Source organism: Musca vetustissima, unplaced genomic scaffold, assembly GCF_032173495.1.
Source record: "Musca vetustissima isolate MV318-11 ecotype Yass unplaced genomic scaffold, APGP_CSIRO_Mvet_v1 utg156630, whole genome shotgun sequence".
NCBI classification, from domain to species: domain Eukaryota; kingdom Metazoa; phylum Arthropoda; class Insecta; order Diptera; family Muscidae; genus Musca; species Musca vetustissima.
Window position 1 is genome coordinate 1 of NW_026881836.1, and position 22,565 is coordinate 22,565.

The 22,565-nt window shown below is 35.6% G+C and overlaps 1 protein-coding gene across 1 annotated transcript; it reads left to right on the forward strand.

The window, feature by feature from the left end:
• The first annotated feature begins 10,665 nt into the window (after positions 1-10,665).
• Positions 10,666-12,322, forward strand: LOC133327889 (uncharacterized). The gene has a single exon (XM_061536423.1). It carries the CDS (start codon positions 10,666-10,668, stop codon positions 12,253-12,255), a length of 1,590 nt encoding a protein of 529 aa, XP_061392407.1. The 3' UTR covers positions 12,256-12,322.
• Positions 12,323-22,565: the final 10,243 nt, after the last annotated feature.

The following is a 22,565-nucleotide window of genomic DNA, read 5'->3' on the forward strand; positions in this document are numbered from 1 at the left end:
TTCCCGCGGAAGCTCTAAAATCCGACTACAGAAATAAAGCTGAGTTACTTCGACGTCATATTAGCTTGGGAGAAAAAAAGACTTCCTCTCAAGTGACAGAGAGGCATCGTTATGAAATTACCCAAAAATGGCGACTTGAATTATTATAACAAATGGAGAGGAATTATCCTGTTTAACACCATATACAATATTCATGCAACCGGATCTTGGATCCATACTAGTAGGGTCGCCATTCCCGAACTTAGTAAGCTTGTGGAATGATCGTTGGGTTGGAATGGGGACGATATGAAAATTGACGTCGAATCTGTTGTTTCTTGCATCTGTTTCTCTTTCGGTTTTTCCATTGTGGTAGTAGTTTCGACTATGGAAGCATACCGAGGATAGTCTGTTGGGGACCATTCCCGAACTAGCTGCCTTGTGGAACAATTGATGGGAGGGGTGAAATACATCGTGGCTACCAATGCCGTAACATGTTGGAGGTCAATTTGGTTTTTTTCTTCGTCTAGTGATTTTTCCATTGTAGAGTTTTTCCACAGCAGTTGGTGTTGGCTCTTCGAGGAGCATAGTGCTGAAGATGGTTTATACACAAATCGCGTGTAAAGTTTCGGCTCGCTGTGGAATTGCATCACAACCGGGTGACTGACCTATAGAAAGGCAGGAGTTTTAGGTGGGCTCCACTCTTCATCTAAGGAGGTTATTGTGTTCAAATACGTTTGGCCGATTGGTACATACACCTTGGTGTGCGGGGTTTGGTTGAAGTTTTGTATTAACTGATGTTGACAGCACCGTGTGGTAAGACCGCAAGGTTGTTACCCACGGACTCTACGCATCTCTGTTTCAGAGTCCCTCTGTTTTGGTAATTTTGTGAGTTTATGCCTCTTATTCAAATTTGTGCCAATCCCCAAAGGGGATAGCCGAAATTTTTCTATTAAATCTATTTTAGTATAAATATTAAGAAATTCCAAGATTGGGCCAAACAGGTGCAGTAACCCATTAGACACCATATTTTAGATTAAGGGGACCCCCCCCCCATTCTCGGGGTCAAAAATTTATATGATTTACAGCCTGTTTTTCTATTTCGAACGAAAATCAATGCGAAAGAAAGTAACTCACTCACTTTCGGTTAAAAAAGCGTTCATGTATTTCGAAAGCTATCGTTCGTTTGTCGTTACGTATACCATGCGAAAAACTACTAAATTAAATATAAAGTCTTACAACAGCAGTGCCCAAAATAGGTCCCATGGGCTGTCGGTGTGTGTCAAAACTCTCACACACACAATGATAAAAATAGAAACATTTGAAAATAAAAACATATTTTCAATATTGTCATTCATTCCTTTTTGTTTTCATACACTGAACGAAAATATTAGGACAATTTTTTGTCAAAAATTAGCTCAGAAAACCAATACAAGGGAGATTGGCGAAACAGAAGCAAATCTATCTTTATATAGGAAAATATATCATTAACAAGCATATTTGCATTGAATACAAAATGTTCTTCGGTCTTAAATTCTGAAATACAAGTTTTTACAATTTTTCTCACAATTTAATATGAGAGAAACATAAATTTGAAAATTGTGTATTTGAAACAAATACAATAAAAAACATTGCATGTATTAGTGTGGAAAGCCCCGCTTTACAACAATGTTCAATAAATGAGAGTCAAATGGGAAATGAGAACAAACTTCACAAATACAATCACATATTTGAAAGAAAAAAAAATTGTCAAATGAAAATTTTCAGTATTTGTACAATTTTATTTTCTAAAAACATGAATGAAAAATCCAAGCGATACCTATAAAACATGATTCAAAAACACAACACAACATTTTGCCATAGTGGGAAAGTTGCATTTTTCTGTACGCCCCGTCGGATTATGGTTAACGTTTTAGATCCTTTACACTGTGACATTTGGATTCCTTAGAAATAGAATTATTACAGATATTCATATAAGAATCAATAAAAAATATTGGAAATATTTAATGAAAATTAGTGCCCCCTGGTGCGAAAATAATAAACTATGCGTCATTGCCGAAGGGTTAATGTCTTAGATGTGCTCCCTTTATTTTTGGTACACCCTATTATTTGGTTCATACATTTATGAGAATTGTTTGATGTATAATGTCGTTTGGTTCTTGCATTTGATAAAACTGTATTATCGACTGTTATTGCAGTTATAGTAGTGAGTGGTGAATAATATTTTAAATAAGTTTAGTACGTAGAACTGACACATTGCCGTCAATGCATAGACTAATGAATGTACAGACGACGAAATGCTCTCACCAGTCCCCTCTGAATTGAGTCTGCTGAAATGCTTAAAACTAACTATATTTAGTGGCATTCCAAATTAAAAGGTTCAAACATTTAAATAAATCACGATTTAAAATTGAGTAGCGCATTTTAAATCGTGATTTATTTAAATGTTTGAACCTTTTAATTTGGAATGCCACTAAATATAGTTAGTTTTAAGCAAAAACTATATCCTCAGATAAAAACATTAAAGAAAAATAGGCCATTTTCCCCAAAAAACGTCTTTAAAATTTTTTGAGTTTTTTTGTTTTGAGTCACATGACCGCGCATTTTTTGAGCATTTCGTCGTCTATACATTCATTAGTCTATGGTCGATGTATAAAAAATCAGCTTTAAAGGAATTTTTAACTTTAGAGATATAATATTAGTTGTTAATCTTAAATTAGTGTTCCCACAAACACTAGACAACAATTGGTACAATTTACACATTTAATATTTTGTGTATTTGGGCATTTGTATTTTTTAGTCGTTCGAAAACAAATGATAAGCATTTGTTAAGATTTCCGTAAAGCCATATAAAGATATTCTCCGATTTTTAGTATTTTCATAAAAATGACACAACATTTTTACTCTGAAGTTCAGCTGAGCTTAAAAGACTGAAAGATACTACATTTTGTTATGAGCAAGGAATAATTTTGAGTACTTTGAAGGATAATCTACAGGGACAATTATATGCTGGTATGCACATCTCAATGTTTCTTCTAAACATAAATTAAGTAATTTATACCACTTAACAATACTTTTGAAACAAATCAAAATCAAACCTTTTAATATCTCAATATAAAAAAATTGACTCAAACCACTTTCAAAATAAACGACTCATATAATTGAGTTTGTCAATTCGTTTACAACACTTCGAAATAATCGTCGGAGACCCCATAAAGAATATATACATTCTTGATAAGAATAAAATTCTATGTTGATCTGTCCGTCTTTTGAAATCACGATGGGGATGACAATATTTTAGATAGAGCTCTGAAATAACAGGAAACATTTTTGAACACGAAAATAGAAAAAATGACAAAATTAGACAATTCTTCAAAATCAACACAACAAAACATGTAAAATTAGTAGATTCTTTCAGATTCTGGGACAGAACTTAAATTTACTTATAAGTAAGGAAAGTTCAAAACTCGGACGGGGTCTATATGACTATATGATACCCTTCACCACTTTGGATACGCTACAAGAGATCCTAATATATATATAATATCCTGTAGATAGAACTGACATATAATTTTTAGAGGACCATTGAAATGGAATTGGGCGAAACTAAATGTGTGATCTACGTAGATATTTGAAGCATGTAAAAAAACTCAATGAACATACCATTCTCAAATCTATGAAAAATTGTATGCCAATCGGACTCTTTTGTGTACCATTTGTATGAAATCGAGCAAAATAATGTATGTGGAGCTATATGTAAATCTGGACCTAATTGAACAACCGTGGCATATACCGTTTCGTATGCTGCAGCAGAGAACATTGTTCACAATTGTATCTCGTGTATATGGAATAGACGTAGGCTCCTCGGTGCACTATTTACCAAAAATCGGAAGAAACTATATATGGGCCTATCTAAATCTAAACCGATTTTCGCAAAACGTCGTATACATTAATAAGAACCTATCTCAATACGCTGTGCAAAATTTTGTATCAATCGGACAAAACTTGGGAGGTTGGTGGACCATTTACCAAAAAATTGGTATAGGGGAGATATATCGAACCGATTTTCACAAAACTCCGTATACATCAATGTGTACCTACGCTCTGCCAAATTTTGCCTCAATCGAAAAAAAATTATGGAAAGTTTCGTGCACCATTTACCTAAAATCGGACGAAACTATATATGAGAGCTATATCTAAATCTAACCGATTTCAACAAAACTTCATAAATATCAAACAGAACCTAATTCAGGCTGTGCAAAATTTTGCCGCAATCGGAAAAATGTTGGGAGTTTTGTGTACAACTTATATAATCGGATAAACTATATATGGGAGAAATATATCGAAAACTGAACCGATTTCATCAAAACTTCACGTACATCAAACTGGACCTAATTTAGTACGCTGTGCAAAGTTCTGTCGCAATCGGAAAAATATTGGAATTTTGGTACACAATTTACCTAAAGCCGGAAAAACTATATATGGGAGCTATATCTAAATCTGAACCGATTTTCACAAAACTTCACATACATCAAGCAGGACCTAATTCAGTACACTTTCGAAAATTTTGTTTCAATTGGACAAAAAATGCGGGTTTGGTGCACAATTTACCTTAAATCGGACGAAACTATATATGGGAGCTATATCTAAATCTGAACCGATTTCCACAAAATTTCGCACAGATCAAACTTGACTGAATCTAGTAAGCTGTTGAAAAGTTTGTCTCAATCGGACAAACTTTGCGAGTTTGGTGCACAATTTGCCTAAAATCGGACGAAACTATATATGGGAGCTATATCTAAATCTGTACCGATTTCCACAAAATTTCAAACACATCAATCTGGACCTAATCTAGTACGCTGTGCAAAAGTTTGTTTCAGTCGGAAAAATATTGGAAGTTTGGTGCACCATTTATTTAAAATCGGACGAAACTATATATGGGAGCTATATCTAAATCTGAACCGATTTTCTTCAATTTCAATAGGGTTCGTCCTTGTGCCAAACAAATGGGCTGTGCCAAATTTCATCCAAATGGGATCATAAATGCGGCCTGTACTTTGCTCACAAAAATACATGGACGGACCGGAACCATGGGTCAATCTCGATTCTTACTGATCTTTTGCCTGTTACAAACATATGCACAAAGACATAATACCCTGTACCACAGAGTGGTGAAGGGTATAAAGAGTAAAGTGATTGACTTAACCAACATCAAAGCCCAGACGAAACGGCTGAAGCTAGAATCATGCAATTTTGGGTGTGTTAGATAGGGCTGGATTTTTAGAAATCCATACTAGAACGGAACGAAAAGTGCTAAAAATGGTACCATTTATATTTGGCGAACTAGTAGAGCTAGAACTCTTAAATTTTGGAATGAGGGACACTAGAAATTCAAACTATAAGTATCCGAAAAGTACTAAAATGTACTAAATTTAGTACGGCTTCATAGCCAATCAAAGTTGAGAAGTAGGGTCCGTAAAAGGAGGTCGTTTCGTGAGTGTGTACTCACGTATACGAGAAGTATTATATGATACTATATTTGGTACAATTTTATCTTGGTGGTACGGAAGGAGGTGGAATCCTGAAATTAGAAATATGATTTCTATTGGATTTATAGAAGGAACGAAAATAACCGTTATTTTTGAAAATGCGAACAAAAAATCTTCATTTTAGAGACATGGGACACCTATAGTGTTATATACCAATAGATTCGTATTGACGTTGATATTTAACAGTTAAAAATGATTGTTATCTTTTCCGTCAAAAATAAAACTCTTTTTTGAAATTTTTATTTTTTCCGTCAAAAATAAAACTCTTTTTGGTTTTATTTTATTTTCTGACGGAAAAAATAAAAGTCCCAAAAAGAGTTTTATTTTGGACGGTAAAAAAAAAATTCCAAAAAGAGTTTTATTTTTGACGGAAAAAATAAAAATCCCAGAAAGGCATAAAACTTAAAAAAATCTGCTTGAGCCCTCTCTCTAAGGTTGCACAGTATGGGAAAAAATCTGTCACTACAAGAAAAATCTGCTCTCAAAAAGGGATGTTTTGGTGTGTTGCCAAATACCGAACTTTGACACGGTTGAATTTAATTCGTAGATGAAATTTCGCAACCATATTCGATATAAATACAACATAGCAAGCAAAGACATTTGTAAGCCATATTGCCCAATATGCCTAAAGAGCCGCTTAACTAACGGCGAAACGCGTCGCACAATGGTGTGAATGTAGTATCTCTCTGGCTTTCCTTTTCATTGCAACTTCGTTCATGTAGCTCATCTCGAAAGAGACATAAATAAAACCGGTAGGGAAAGTAGTAAAATCGGACTGGGCCGACTATATGATACCCTTCACCACTTTGAGTATATTCTACATATGGGAAATTACAAAATTCTTTTAAAATTCCATTTAAAAAAATTTGAAAAAAATTTTTGCGAGCACATTTATGATTTTTGGCACATAGGTTAAGAAAAATATGCTGATTCGAAATCTGTTCGCGTTCACAAATTCGGATGCTGCGCACAAAAGTTATAGCGGTTTTAAATCTTGTATTTCAAATATAAATTAAATGAATTTCTATTTGTTGTAATTCGCGAATTTCTTCACAAATGGTTAAACACATTTGTTTTCTTTGTATACTTGTCAAATCACAATGCAATACGGTTTAATAGTCGGGAAAAACAAATAGAATCATGAAGATATCTGCAAATAAAATAAATTAATTTTTGAATAAAAAAAAAAAAACATTTTTTTGAATTTTCGATTTTTTAGTATGGTTAAGAGGATACGTTTTTGCCTTAATCTTCTAAAATATACGACGCTTTCTTCTGAAAATTCTTTTAGATGATTGTTAAATATCGGTAGATTCATCTGATAAGAGTTTCGACGTCATTAATGGCTAAATATATTGCACTTACAATACATATAAATGATCAATATTGAAAAGCTTGCAATTCGCGAATTAGTTGAAATCAGTTGATGCGCATCCGATTTTCGTATAAACCGAGTCAATGTCTTTCAATAATTATGAATTTTTCGATGTTTAATATAGCGGTCAAAGTGTGCCACTCGATGCACTTTACTATGCAAAAATCCTAAAAATGGCTAAAAATCACGCAACGTGCATACGATTTTTATGCGCATCCGATTTCAGTAATCTCCTATGAAAATACACAAAAGGACACCTATTTTAAAAGGATCGGTTAAGAACCGCGGATGTGCCTCCACAATCAATTTTGGATAAAATGCGCATATTATTCGCGTATCGAAGGTTTTTTTGACCTATTTCCACACAGATTCGCGAATTTGACAATACAAGCATAAATGCATGTAAAATTAATTCGAAGAAAACCGCGATTATTTACGCGAATTTATCAAAATAAGTTTTTGCAGTTTTTCCCACATTCAAGGTACCTATATCCGCCGTTTTATTGGACGGAATTCAACATGGATGGGCTCATTAGATCCGGCACGTAAAAAAACTAAAATCACGCGGGGTTCCACGGAATTTGAATGGACTTTCTTAATTTTAGACTCAAAAAATATGTTTTTTATAAAAATTTACGCACCAAATTTTCGTCTTTGGAACCCAATTGCAAAGAAGCTGCAGTGAGCACATTCATGAGATATACACTAAACGAAGCAGAATCACGAGTTCTACAATCCTATAATTTGTTTATTCTATTATCTGGATGCGCATCCTAATTATAAGAAAAATTAAAAAAACACGGAAAATCCGGCTTCAAAATGTCAGCATCCTTTTTGGGTGGATGCAGTTATTATATCGAAAAATCATACATTAGAACCATATTGTCCATGGGGTATTCTGCAACTTAGTCACTGATCACATGTGCGTGCGTTGTGTAGTTTAGCCACAAATCGGGAACGAATACAAAAAAACTCGTTGGCTTCAACACATTTTCACCCATTTTTTTACATTACCACCATCACAGCTTCAACGCAACTTATTATTTATTACCAATATTTCAAGATTTTGACAAGAACACTTCATTTTATAGAATTGAATTTAAATTATATGCAATATGTTCATATTTCGCGAGTTATAACCTTGCAAACCTCAGCTTCAAGGAATTTAAAAGATTTTTGTAATTTCCCATATGTATCCTAAAAGTCGTCGCCTTTTCAAAGGAACATTGACATGAAATTGAACGAACTTAAATATGTTATATTTATCTATATCTAAACCGACTGCAATCTGTGCTAAATTTTGTAAATCGATTTAAAGCAAACTTGACACACGCTATTCGGTATGCTGCACTGTTTAAAATGTAATCTGAATCAGACACCCATTGTTTATTTGGTGTACAATTGAAATTATATATGAAAGCTAAGATATATCCATATCTGAACCGATTTCAAGGAAACTTGCCAGAGATTAATTTATATTAACTTCAGTACGTTATGTCAATCGGCCTAGCTATGGATCTTTAGTCCACCATTTATTTAAAATCGCACCAATATATATATATATATATGTATTCACGAAACTTTGCACACATCATTCTAGGCTTAATTCAGTACGCTATACCAAAATCGAAAGACGTATAGGGTCTTTGGTGCACCATTTACAAAAAATCGGACGAACCTATATATGGGAGCTATATCTACAACTGAACGGATTTTCACGGAACTTCGTGCACATTATTCTAGACTTAATTTAGTACGTTATTGCAGGGACTTTGGTGCACCAATTACCTAAAATCGGGCGAAACTATATATGGGAGCTATATCTAAATCTGAACCGGTTTTCTCCAATTTCAATAGGGGTTGTCCTTGGGCCAAATAAAATTCCAACTAAATTGGATTATAAATGCGACCTGCATTTTTTTACAATTTAACATCAACAGACGGACGGACATGCATAAATCAACTTAGAAAGTGATATTCTCAAAAGGAACCATGTGTCTATCTCAATTCCTTTTGCCTGTTACAAACATATGGACAAAGACATAATGCCCTATACCGCAGCGTGGTGAAGGGTATATGTAAACATATTTAGACATCTTTAAATAATTCTCACCTTCGCTAGCGGAGTAGTGGGCATACGCTAGTTTTTACATATTTTTCCAATGTTAGCCAGTAAGAATTATTACAATTTCAGAGTGTAATGAACCTATATCCAGAGATGCTGTTTACATATATTGAAACATTAAGCAATGATCCATTTTATGCTAAATACGAGTATTTCCTCATCTCGAAATTCAACGACAAAGACTTCGAAGTTCAACGACCGTCGTCCAAGTGGACTGCAAATACGATTATGAGATTGAGTTACTTGGCCATTTGAAGGATTGGAAAGCATCACAAAATTAGTGATAACAATGGCAAAAGTCCCTTTGATTGAAAATAATAGCCCCGGTGACTTATGCTGAAAATAAAAAAAAATAACTATTAGATTCATTTATTATTATTTTTGTGTAACTATGGTATAGTCTGTAATAAAAATAAGCAATTATGCATTCTATTTATTTATTCCTTAAGACACATGCCTGCTAAATTCAATAGAATTGAAAAAATGTGTTATTACAAAAATAACTTATTGTCATACCGTGCAATTAATACAACATTGTTTTATTAAACAAAAACAAATATTTTCAAATAAAAATGCATAATTTATACGAATATCTTTAAATGTGTAAATCTATTCCAAAAACTATGTACCTTTGGTAGCCTTGAGTCAGTTAGCCCTTGGGAGAGATAACATTTCCACTGCTTACAGCTCACAGGGATGGACATGGAGGAACATAAACTACATCGAAAATGAATGCCATGGCCTGAGAATAATTCAATATCCCCATTCGAGGACATTATAAAACCATAAAGTGCACATTTAGCACGGACACAATAAAACGAACATTTCGAATTGTATTAAAATGGCAGCAAAGAAAGAAAAAAAAACCAACTACAACAACAGCAGCAATAGCTACAACAAAATCATCGACGATTACAGATATCAAAGGAAACGGAAGATGCTCATAAGTATATGTGAAACTGGTGTGTAAGTGGGCAAGTATGTGTATTTGTACGTGTCTTTGTTGTTGTGTCTGCAAGTGTGAGCATTTTATTCTTTAACTGGCGAGCATTTGGCGTAAAACGCGTTTAAATTGCATTTGATCCCAGAGCAGTATCTATTCGATTTTCTATTTCCCTTCTTTATTTTATTTTTAAAAACTTTTCTGCTGATTGCCATGGTCAAGGAAGTTGAATGAACGGCCAGTGGACAAGAACAGAAAAGGACAGACAGACAGACAGCAATGAATATACCAGATAAACATAGACGCATATCCAATCTAGTATTACATATCCTGGTTTACAGTTGTGTTCAGAAATTTAGTATAATAGACGACAAGGCATGAGCGATAATGTGACACCCTACACAATTTCACTTGAGTTTAACATTCAACAGAGCTAATTGTCAATCATTGCTGGGTACTGATCAGAAGGAAAAACATCTTCATTGCAGACGGAGGCTTCGTCGGGCGTGTACGTTGGTAATAGGAATTTAGTTGAAGGCAGTCGTCGATCGCTTTTCAAAGCGGTGCTCGTCGACAGAGTGAACTAAAACATTGATTTGAGTAACAGACTCCGCTTACCGAAACAGAGTGCAAAATTAAAAAGCGTAACGTTATAATCGGGACTGAGTGATTGTGAAAGTTTCTTGCGTGTTGAAAAATGTTGATGAAAAAGGCAATATTGCTATTGGCACTGCTGTGCTTCAATTTGTCCTTTGGACATACTACACAGCGACCCAGCCGTTCTTCGGCTGCGGAGGAAGATTCAAATCCTCTGTTTGACATGGCCTCGATGTTTATTCAAGAGGCCATGAACAATCAAAATAACGGTGCTCGAGGAGGTGGTGGTGGGGGCGGTGCCGCATTGGCCGGTGTGGCTTCGTTAATCGGCTCCTTCATGCAGGCCAACAACGGTGGAGGTCAAGGCAAAGGTGCTGGATCTGGTGCAATGCAAATTTTATCTGGCCTAGGAAGTCTTTTGGCCAATGCTGGAAATAACAATGGACGCAGTAGTGGCGGATTTGACCCATCAATAATCGGCAACGTCATTGAAATGTTCACACAGGGCGATGATGCCGAAGACGATGATGGTGTCGATAACCATCAACATCAAAAACGAGAAAGTAGTGAACCAGGAATCGATTTAGGTTCAATTCTTCAAATTGCTTCTGCATTTATGGGTCAGAATAATGAACAGCCCTCCCAGCGAAGCTCTCATCATCATCAACAAAAACGAGCAGCAGATGGAAAATCTTCAAATGGCCAACAGGAAGAAAATGGTTTTATGAGTTTATTGCCGCTAGTGATGCAAGCTGTCAGTTCATTCGCCGGCCCCGAAGGCCAACATACACAGGAGAAACATAAAGACCATGCCTGGGTCTTGCCACCATTCCTTGAACACCTACACGTCCTGTTGGATCATTTCTCAAACTCGGAATTGGCTGATGCATTGTATGAAAAATCTGGTGTAAACAAAATCTTGAAGGGGTTCAAGGGACGTGACGGCAAAGTGGATTATGACAAATTATTTGAGTCGCTTAATAATCAATCATTCCGCAGACGTTGGATTAAGTCGGCAACATTGTATTTGGCCGATTGGGCAAGTTATTTGGCTAATCCTGAAGTCTACTTAAAGTATTTCCAAACAGCACAATTCATGTTCAATGGATTCCTCAAATCTCAAGGCTATCCTAAGAGCACGTTCTTCGATCCAAATCGACCAAGTGAAACTATATCCAATTTATTGGATCACGTTGCCAAACATCATTTGAATGTCAAAATCGATTCGCGGCAGTATGTTAAACCCGCAGTTGGATACGCAAAGGATTTGCTGCAGCTCGGACAGGCCCGAGGACTTTTGCAATTTAATGCCACCGAAATTAGTGACAAACTGACAGACACCATTAACTTGGAGGTTATTGAACCAGTTCTAAAAGTTCATCGTGCGTACCGCTACATTACCAAGCAGCCGCAATGTGATCGTTATGTTTTGTGTCAATTAAATGATGCCGAACAATATTCTGCTGAAGAATCAAGAGGTCTAATATCTGGCGTCAGTCCGAAAATTATTAAAGTTGGCAGTATGGGTGCTGCGTTCTTCATTAGTACAGAAACAGGAACTCCATTCTGGACATTGTTTAGTGTCATTACATCGGCATCGAACTGTGAGGTCAAATATCCTGTTGATTGTAGCGGTTTTCACGAAGGTGAAGCTAGGGTGACTACTGAATACATACACAACGAACTATAATTCCTTCAACTGACTCTGATAGTAGAGAAATGCCAATTAACAGAACAAAGTCGTGGTACTATATTTATCTATGCATGTATTGTACGCTCTAGTTACAGACTCGCAGATAGAACACGCGTTATTTTTTTAATTTAAGATAGCATTAATTTAAGATAGCATTTGGTTCGTTGTAAGTGCATCGTTGTCCCAGTTAAACGAAAACATGACAATTGGAATTCAAGTTTTCTGTCATAATCTCAATTTGCAATAGGTTATTATTAATTCTTCGATACTTTAAGCTATAAAACTAATTTAATTTTACACGATTTTACTGTGAACATTGTAAGGTTTAAATGTAAATAGTATTATCTCATATGACTAAAAAAAAAAAAATAAATGAAATTTAAATTAAAAAAAAAAAAAAAAACCAGTAAGGAAAGTAGTAAAGTCGGACGGGGCCGACTATATGATACCCTTCACCACTTTGGGTATATTCAACAGATGGAATCCTAACAGATGTGGCATTTTTGAAGGACCATTAACATGAAATGAAGAATATATAGGGAAGGATATATAGGGACTTTGTTGCACCATTTACATAAAATCGGACGAAAATATATATGGGAGCTATATCTAAATTTGAAACGATTTTCACGAAATTTCAAACACATCGTTCTAGACTTAATTCAGTAAGCTATGCCAAATTTCGTGCAAATCGAAGGATATATAGGGACTTTGGTCAATAGGGTTCGTCCTTGGGCCAAATAAGTAAACTGTGCCAAATTACATGGACGGACGGACAGACGGACATGCATAAATCGACTTAAAAAGCGATTCTATGCATATTCTCAAAAGGAACCATATGTCTATCTCGTTTCTTTTTGCCTGTTACAAACATATGCACAAAGGCATAATACCCTGTACCACAGTGTGGTGAAGGGTATAAATATAATGGACCGACGCACAAATACAATTATATAGGATGATATTGAAAATGAAATTTATCGATCCATTTTTGTGGGCTAGCTATCATATTACTGATTCAAGTTTCAGACTAGCCCACATATAATGGCATTCGATATTTAGAACACGCGTTTCAACCGAATTGGCAGTAATTTGGTATTTTAGGTTTCCTTTGCATAGCACACCTCGTACTAAATATTATTAACATTGACCCAAGTTTCCGGGTAGCTTCCCATATTCGGTATTTTGGGGATTTGGGACACGTTTTTTAGTCGATTAGCTGTAATTTAGTATTTCTCGTGGTATAGCACATCCTTGTACTAAAAATTATTAATATTGAACCAAGTTTGAGTGTAGCCCCCATGTCATTACTAAAAATTATGACACAAATCAAAATGATCAATATTGATCCCCATTTTAGCATAGCCCCATAAAACGCTAGGTAGTAATTTTTCGGTATATTTAACAGTCCTATCATAACAGTTTTCTCCTAGGAACCCCCATTAATTTTACATATTTTGAATGCCATCCTCATGGTGGAGGGTATAAAAAGTTCGGCCGATCCGAACTAAACATCGTTTTAAGTTGTTTATTGTTTTTATATATCCCCCCCACATAAACGTACCGCCCATTTTCGGTACTATTAAGTATTTAAACGAGTTTTCTTATAGAAGTTTCTAAAATTTTAATATTTAAGTTTCCTACCACAGTTCTCCAACCTGAGTGTCTATAATTTGGAACATAATTTTTTCAGAGTATGAACAACCTACTACCTCAATGTAAGAACAAAGCCCATATAAAAGTCCCGACCGATTCAAGCATTTTTGAATAGAGGCTTTAAAAATTCGGCTCGTCCGAACATAACGACGTTTTTACTTGTTAGAACTATAAAGGACTTGACTAAAGATTCAATCCACAAAAAAAAAAAAAAAACACAGTATAGGTCTTGTTTTCTCCATAGGTTCACAAGTCTCCAGAAAATGTTCCGCAATAATGTTGTATCTATACCTAGTAAGAGCTAGAAATGCCAAACCTATAATAAACACAAACCACAAGAGGTTTCTTACATTTATATCATTTATGCTGCACCTACTCATCATTATACACTTCGTTCTGCCTCAAACACTTTTTCTTCTCAGATTCGTTTTAATTTCAGTTTCACTACTGGAAAATGACCCGCTCTATAATTGCTCACAAGTGTCTGGGATAGCAGACTGTAAAATGGACAAACACGTCCGACCATCTAATGTAGATAGACAGGGGATTAAGCTATAAATGCAGTCCTAATCGAAACCGAAAAAAGGGAGAACACTGTTAGCATGTGCATTTGTGTGTGTGTCAGTCATTGTGTGAGAGAATTGTGCAGTCGAAATGTACGACGTGCTGCATTCGTTTGCGGCAGTGAAAGCATGTTCGTTGGAATATTTATATCGGTTGACCATTATTTTGCTACTTCCGGTATGCAGTGCCATGGATGCTTAAAAACCCACAAGTACCCACATACATACATACATGGAGACATGCATAGCTTCGTAGTTCGTACACGCTCTCGGGGACAATCCACAGAACATTGTTGGAGTTCCAAGCGAGCTGTTGCGAACTACGGCCACAACGTGCAAAAGTTTAGTGCTGTTGAAATTGACAACGTTTAAATTACCGTTAGTTTTTATTGATGTGGTTACCCGTTATGATAAACGCAAAAACAATAGCCTAACGATTGTAGCAATTTCAACTGTTTCCAGGTGGCATTGTTTTCAGTTTTGTAAGGTTAAGATAGGTTGTTACTAATAGGGTTGTCACATGGAGTTCCCAATCAAATGTAGGGTTTTGATATTATTTTAGTTGGTAATGGTCAAGCAGGAAATATATATTTTCGTAGTCAAAAATTTACGAAATGCAAAAACTTCTATTTAGATAGTTAACAATATCGTTATCAGGTTATATTATACCATATTCAATATTTCAAATTAACCATTTTAATTAGATTTCTATTCCAAATTTAAATGCGAATGCAAAGGTACTGGACCTTAAAATGCACACATTACAATTAAGAGAATTTGCTGCGCCATTCTTTTCTCAAATGAAACAAATATACCCAAAAATACCAAACATGTTGGTGGGTACTCGCAGTTAATTATCCAAAGATTTGTTGCACTAGGGTGGGAGTAACCACAAATAAAATTGAAACCGACCTTAAATTCACCGCAACATTTAGTTGCCTGGTTAGAGAGCTATGCGTGGGAACATCATTACTTACACATCCATACACACATTCGATATGTGGCGTTTGAGCGTATATGTTGGTGTGCCGATGTGCGTGTGTGTGTATGCAGAATATCCTGGTATTATAGAATTATATCCCATCATGTCTAACAAAAAGACCAACTATGTTGCCGACGAAGCACAGTGGAAGTATGGACAACAATTTAAAAATGTAATTAGTTTAAGGATTTTTTTAAACATAAAAAATCGGACTTTAATTTAATGGTCAATAATATCGAATAAAAATAAATTATTTCGTAGGCCCTATGTTAGGTATATAATCCATTAACCCTACGGTCAATAACCGGGTATATTTGTACCTTGTTTCGAATACAAATGCTGTAAAACTTTTAATAATGGAGATATTTGGATCGAATTTTGAGAAATCATTCTTGAGATATTTTCACATATAATCGAAGAAAAAAATTATAAATATTTTCCATATATAATTTTTAAATTTTTTAAAGTTATTACCTACGTAGATCAATAAAGAGAACGAGCTTATTACCCATATAAATAAGGGCACCAGTTCCCATGCATGAGTAGCTATACTATATAATTTTAGAAAATTGAAATCTATGGCAGCATCCCTACTGACGAACCGACTTAATCGTCTTAGCTGCGGTTACTCAACTTATTTATAGAAACCTAAGGTAATTGAGGTTGGCTCAAGTCTTTATATACCACGAAATTAATGAGTCCAAGTGGAGATTACCTCTCCATGATTTTATGTATGCATAAATGACAATCATATTTGGCCATGCCTCATGCGACAGCTTCCTTCTACAAAATAAATCCACGATTCGTAATCAAGAATGGTCCTCTTGACTTGACTGGAATTAGGGATTAGGGAACACCTGCAGTGACCCATAAATCCAATTCATCTTTTTGTACCCTACACAATTAAGTTGTGTAGGGTATTATAGGACAATATTTTGCGGGTCAAATGGACCCATACTTTTGTGTGAAAATGACATTTCTTCTATGGCGTAATACTCAATTCTGTAGTACGTGTGAACTGGATGACCTTTAAATTATATTATATTGATATATGTACACGGATGTGGGTGTTATACATAAACATATACAGGGGTCTACCTAGTGTGATATTATTTGGTATTAACATCGCGTGGATCGCTTAGGAATTTTACATTAAGTTCGTTTTTTATTAAGGACGTCACCATTAGGGTTGAAACTGACTTAAAACTTTATTTTTGTCTGGTTTTCTAGTCGCTTAGATGTTACAATTAAAAGCCGATAAAGAAGGTCAATAATTAGCGGGTCAAAGGAACAAAAACTTTTTGAATCTTATGGAATAATGTTTTACTCCAAGCTGTTGGCTTTTATCGGTCATGAGATTGCATCTAGCGCCAAATATTACCCAGGGTTGGAATACAGATCCACATAAACATAGAGACCAGTTGTAGTTGTGTAGGGTATCATATGGTCGGCACTGTCCGAATATACTACTCCGCTCATTGGTTTATTCTTATATGAATTCACGTTTTTATGGTTTTACTTTTAAAACTTTGTCTTGTGAGGGTGTATGCTAGGTCTGATCAAAATATGGATAACTATATTATTCCCTTTAAAGTAATGTCAGTCATGCCAGCGTTTTTTTAAATCCTTCTCAAGGACCTTCTTTGGTATAGCCAAAAGCTTATTTCCTTTTTCAAGTTATTCGAAGAGGAAAAAGTCAGCGAGATCCATGTCCGGTGAGTACGGTTGTTGGGGCATAATAGCGGTTTTGTTTTCCGCCAAAAATTGACGCACAAGTATCGATGTGTGAGGTGGTGCGATATCATTGTGCAATATCTATAACCTCTGCCATGTGGTCTACATTCAATATTTCTTTAAGAAGTCTGGATCTATATATGGGAGTTCTGTCGAAACATGTTCCAACAATGATCATTTTCTGCATAGCCTCGATATATCAAATAACTATATATGGGGGTTACAAAATATAAAATATGAGGACCAAAAATGAAAAATAGACCTGCAATGATTATTTTCTGCGTAGATGTATGTCAGCCTCCAAAAACCGGGTCTGCCAGATTATGTCTTTCAGGTGGATAATGCCTCTAAACACTTCAAAAAACCGAAAACCATTATATCCCATTTGTAATGTCAAACATTCTAGGTGCAATGTCAGTGCAAAATTCGCAATCACATTCGTGATTTTAACAGACGGCCGAACATATCTAAAAAATCCACAATACGATACTTCCGAAACGTTGGAAATAACGGGTTTTTATCACAATTCATATAGCCTTAACATAGCATCATAGTAAAATGGAAAGGCAAAATACTACTTAAGGTATCGATTGTTGGTTTATCGGTGCGATGATCGATGGAACCGCCATAAACCTAATATGACTTAATTGAAGTTCGTATAAAAATCAGTGTGTTGAAGTTTTTCTTAAAATCAATTCTGCATTTTTGAAAATACTTCAAAATAAAAAAAAACTGTGCATTGAATATCGCTGACACTAACATCTATTATCCTTTTGTGATTAGCAAACACTGTTGCAATTGTAGCTACTCATGACGATGGCAACGATGATGATGATGCTGAGGATAATGCTGATATGATGGGTTTGGTGTTGCCAGTTTGGATGGTGTCAGTATGGTTGGTATGTAATGTATCCTGTGAATTTATGTCTGTGAACGAGCAATGAGTGCTGCGGGCTGCTTGGCTGGCTGACTGGGTGGCTGGTGGTTGTATGTGTCTCAATTTCCCCTAAATATTTCACATTGCCTGTGTCTGTCTGTTGGTCGGTTGGCCCTTCCCTCCTTCCTTGGGTGTCTCCCCGTCCGAAATCCTTTGTTCATTTACTGGTATAATTTTATACTTGGCGAACATGCGGTGCAGTATCTCTTTTTGTTCCTTTTCGGACACATGATCATAGATATCCCATATGTATGTATGTGATGTGCACTGAGTGTGCGTGTGTGTGTGTAGTACACATCTAACCAATACACAATCCCATGCAGAGTTACAAAGAATGGAATTCTATGACCATTCCGTGCATTCCAGACATTTGCTGTAATACAAAAATGGGATTTTAGGATATAAAAATTATGATAGATTACTTGCATGGACATGCAATGGCAAGAATGGTTTTAGCCATAAGCATTTCATTCGAAATGGAGTGCAACAACAGCGAAACTTTGTGCCATGAAATGCTTTCGTTTGTCTGAATGCTCTCCAGCATTTCTTAGGCATTTGAGTCGGTGTGCCCGTCTATCTATCTATGTGTCTGTGTGTCCGTGTCGGTGTTCGTGCCAACTCGTCCTTGTCGATATCGTTAACGACATCATAATGTGAACATATGCTCGAGCAATTTTATGTATGATTTAAAACCGTTTATAAGCAACTTTAAAGAAGAATTATAATATGAATATTGCATGTGTTTTAAATAAAAGGATAACCGGTAGAGTGTGCGTGTGTGTGTGATTGCATGTGAAGTAGTTTGTGGTTATGTCTTCATGTAGAGAGGAAGATAACCGAATTCATATTTGGTATTTTTGAATGGTATTATTCTTCTGGCAATGGCTGTATAAAATGTTATGATGAGTTGGAGAGATTTCGAGTTCGATATTCGTTCTGGTCAGCAAACAATGCAATATAACGTCATGCAACAATATATGATTACATACACACGTACAATTTTTAAACCAGATAATAAAATTGTTCACCTCTTATTATCATAGAATGTCATGTGAGTGTAGATTAAATTTGTCATTCCGTTTGCAACACCTCGAAATATTCATCTGTTATTCTATAAAATCATAAAATTCTATGTCGGTTCAGCCATGCCCGTCTATCTGTTTGTTGAAATCAAGATAGTGATTCAATCTGATATTTTGGATTAATATTGGGTAAAAAATCTCCTTACAAAAATATTGGCCCATTTTTCGGTGTATGCGGTACTCCACATAATTTGGTATTTTGAGGGCTTTTGACACCTTTCCAACCGAATTGTCTCCAATTGGGCAATATTGGCAATTTTTTAACATAGCTGAAGCGGAGGTTCACCCCTTTATAACTCGGGAATTACTTAAGTGTATGAAAGAATGTGAATAGTTTTGGGTTAACTGATCTGTCGTTGCAAACTGTACATGATATTGACCTCCAAAATTTATTTTGGTGGAAGCTGTGTCTACTTTAATGTAAAAAATGTGTAAAAACAGGTTGAGGCGAACCAGTTTTTTATGTTCTCTATCGATTTGTAACTAAGCCACTCATTTCACGGTCTTCGTGTCAAAGTAAAACTAGAAGCCAACAAAATGGGGACTACGCCCCTTATGTATCATGTTTCAAAATTTTAACTGCATCTACCTTTAAATTATGCTGACATTTTGAAGCTCGATCTTGAGTGTTTTTTTTAAATTTTACTTCTAGCTTTAATACGCAAACAGGTATTTCTAAAAATCGATTATAAGATTATTGTAGTCGCGAATCTGTGTAATTTGATATATATTTTGTGTATGTAGTATGCACAGCTTTAGAGTAATACTTATCCGATGGTGAAAATTTTGTGCGATCAAATTTCTAAAAAACCTATTTTTCGGGCCAAACCTCATACGAATTTTGATCTTTTTCAAAAAGAGAACTTTAAAAACTTCAGCCGAAAGCAATGGCTCTGATTGGCTTTCACATGCCAAAACCCTGACTTATATTGGTCCCTCTTTCATCTCAATTGTGGACACTGACCTCCCCGCGGTGTCACCTGGGTAGCAACATTTATCATCCGTTGCAAAAGTGAGCTGACATGTGCCGCGAGTTCATCCATAAGAACTATACAAAAATGGGTTGAGGTGTCGGGTTAGTTGCCCACACTCGCAAACCCCCTCCTACTACGAAAAAGCAACGAAAAAGAAACCCAAACCGATATGCACAAGGCCACCTGAATTTCTCCTGATCAAGTTTATAGACGTTCGATCGATCCGAGAAGCGAATATCGTTTCGGACCATTACCTCGTAGCAGCCAATGGTGTGATAGATAGCAGACTATAGAGGAATTTGTCTCATTCCCATTGCATATAAAGTGCCATGCAGCGTGCTGTGTGGACGACTAAAGCCAATGGTTAATGACATTATTGGACCATATTAATACGGATTCAGGCGTGGCAAATCCACCATTGACCAGATTTTCTCAGAGCTCTTCAATATCGAACGAGGATTCAGACAAGTTGTCAGTTTGTCTTGTGACCTGTTTAACATCCTACTGGAAAAGGTCATACGAGATGCAAATGTGAACAGAAATGACACTCTATACACCAAACGGCATATGTTACCCGCCTATACCGACGACATCGACATAATGGGTCGAAAATTTCGAGCGGTAACAGCCATCTTTAAACGAGGCAGCTCTTGGATAGTTTGAGAGAAAATTCTCCGATAGGTCTACGGCCGATCTGCGTCGACGGTGAATATCGGCGTCGAATTAACCATGAACTATAGCATTTATTCTCGGACATCGACATAGTCAGACGTATCGAGCTGCGATACGTCAGACTAAATCTACATCGATATTCATTAGCACCAATCATAATCGATGAACACTTATAGCTGAATCAAATCAGCTCCTCCAGATATGACAATCGATGTACACAATGATTAACCCAGAGATAATATTTGGCGTTATTACAAAATAATGGTAATGACATTGACTCATCACAGATGTTTTATTCTTATTCCTCGGTTTAAAAACAAATACTAAACCTTTTTGTCTACGAAACATTGATTAGTTTTCCCATAATTTAAATAAATAGTATGTCCTTAATATTAAAAGCGATTACATTCTATTCCGCTTTCCTTTAATAAATCTTACCTGCCCTTAACATTGTATTATTTAAAACTGTTCAAGATTGCTTATGAACGTTTAGCAAATTACCCGATAATGGCCTTTACAATGCTTTTCCACAATCAAATCGAATTTGTAACGTAAAAATCCATTGACGATATTTAAATTGGTTAAAAATGCTTTTAGCCTATGTGTCTCTAGTTTGATAATTACATCCATTCCGAGTAAATTATATACATATTCACATAGACGTACACAGGCACATGCATATGTGCATATGTATGTACTATATGTTCATTGTATTCATAACGATATTATGGATATATTCGAATTTGTAAACGCGTAATAGCATTTTTAGGGTTGATAGAAATCGCAATGAATAATGTTCGGAGGAAATAAATGTGGTACCAAAATCTGGAATGGCCTGTAAGTAATTGCAAATAAGACATTTGGGGATTTTATTTTATTTTAGATGGCTAATCAATCTGTGAAAATATAAATCAATTACCTTTTCTCAGCTCATCTATTTGGACCAAGGACGAACCTATTGAAATTAAGGAAAATCGGTTCAGACTTAGATGTAGCTCCCATATATATTTTCGTCCGATTTATGGTAAATGGTGTATCTTATATATCTTTCGATTTGCACGAAATTTGGCATAGCGTACTGAATTATGTCTATAATGATGCATGTAACATATCCTCAAAGTCGGTCCAGATTTAAATAAAGCTCCCATAAATATTTTCGTCGGATTTAATGTAAATGGTGCACCAAAGTCCCTATATATCTTTCGATATGCACGAAATTTGGCATAGCGTACTGAATTATGTCTATAATGATGCATGTAAAATATCCTCAAAGTCGGTCCAGATTTAAATAAAAATTCTCCCATAAAATATATATGGGAGATATATATTTTCGTCGGATTTAATGTGAATGGTGCACCAAAGTCCCTATATATCTTTCGATATGCACGAAATTTGGCGTAGCGTACTGAATTAACTCTAAAACCAGTAAGGAAAGTTCAAAAGTCGGACTGGGCCGACTATATGATACCCTTCACCACTTTGGGTACATATAAGAGATGTTAGTATCTACAATATCATGTAGATAGGACAGACATAGACTCTTTGGAGGACCTTTAAGATGGAATCGGGCGAAATTAAATGTGCTATCTAGATAGATATTTGAACCAATTGAAAAAACCCCATACACATACCATTCCGAAATCTGCGAAAATTGCATGTAAAACTGGCAGACTTGGATTCTTTGGTGTACTATTTATATGAAATCGA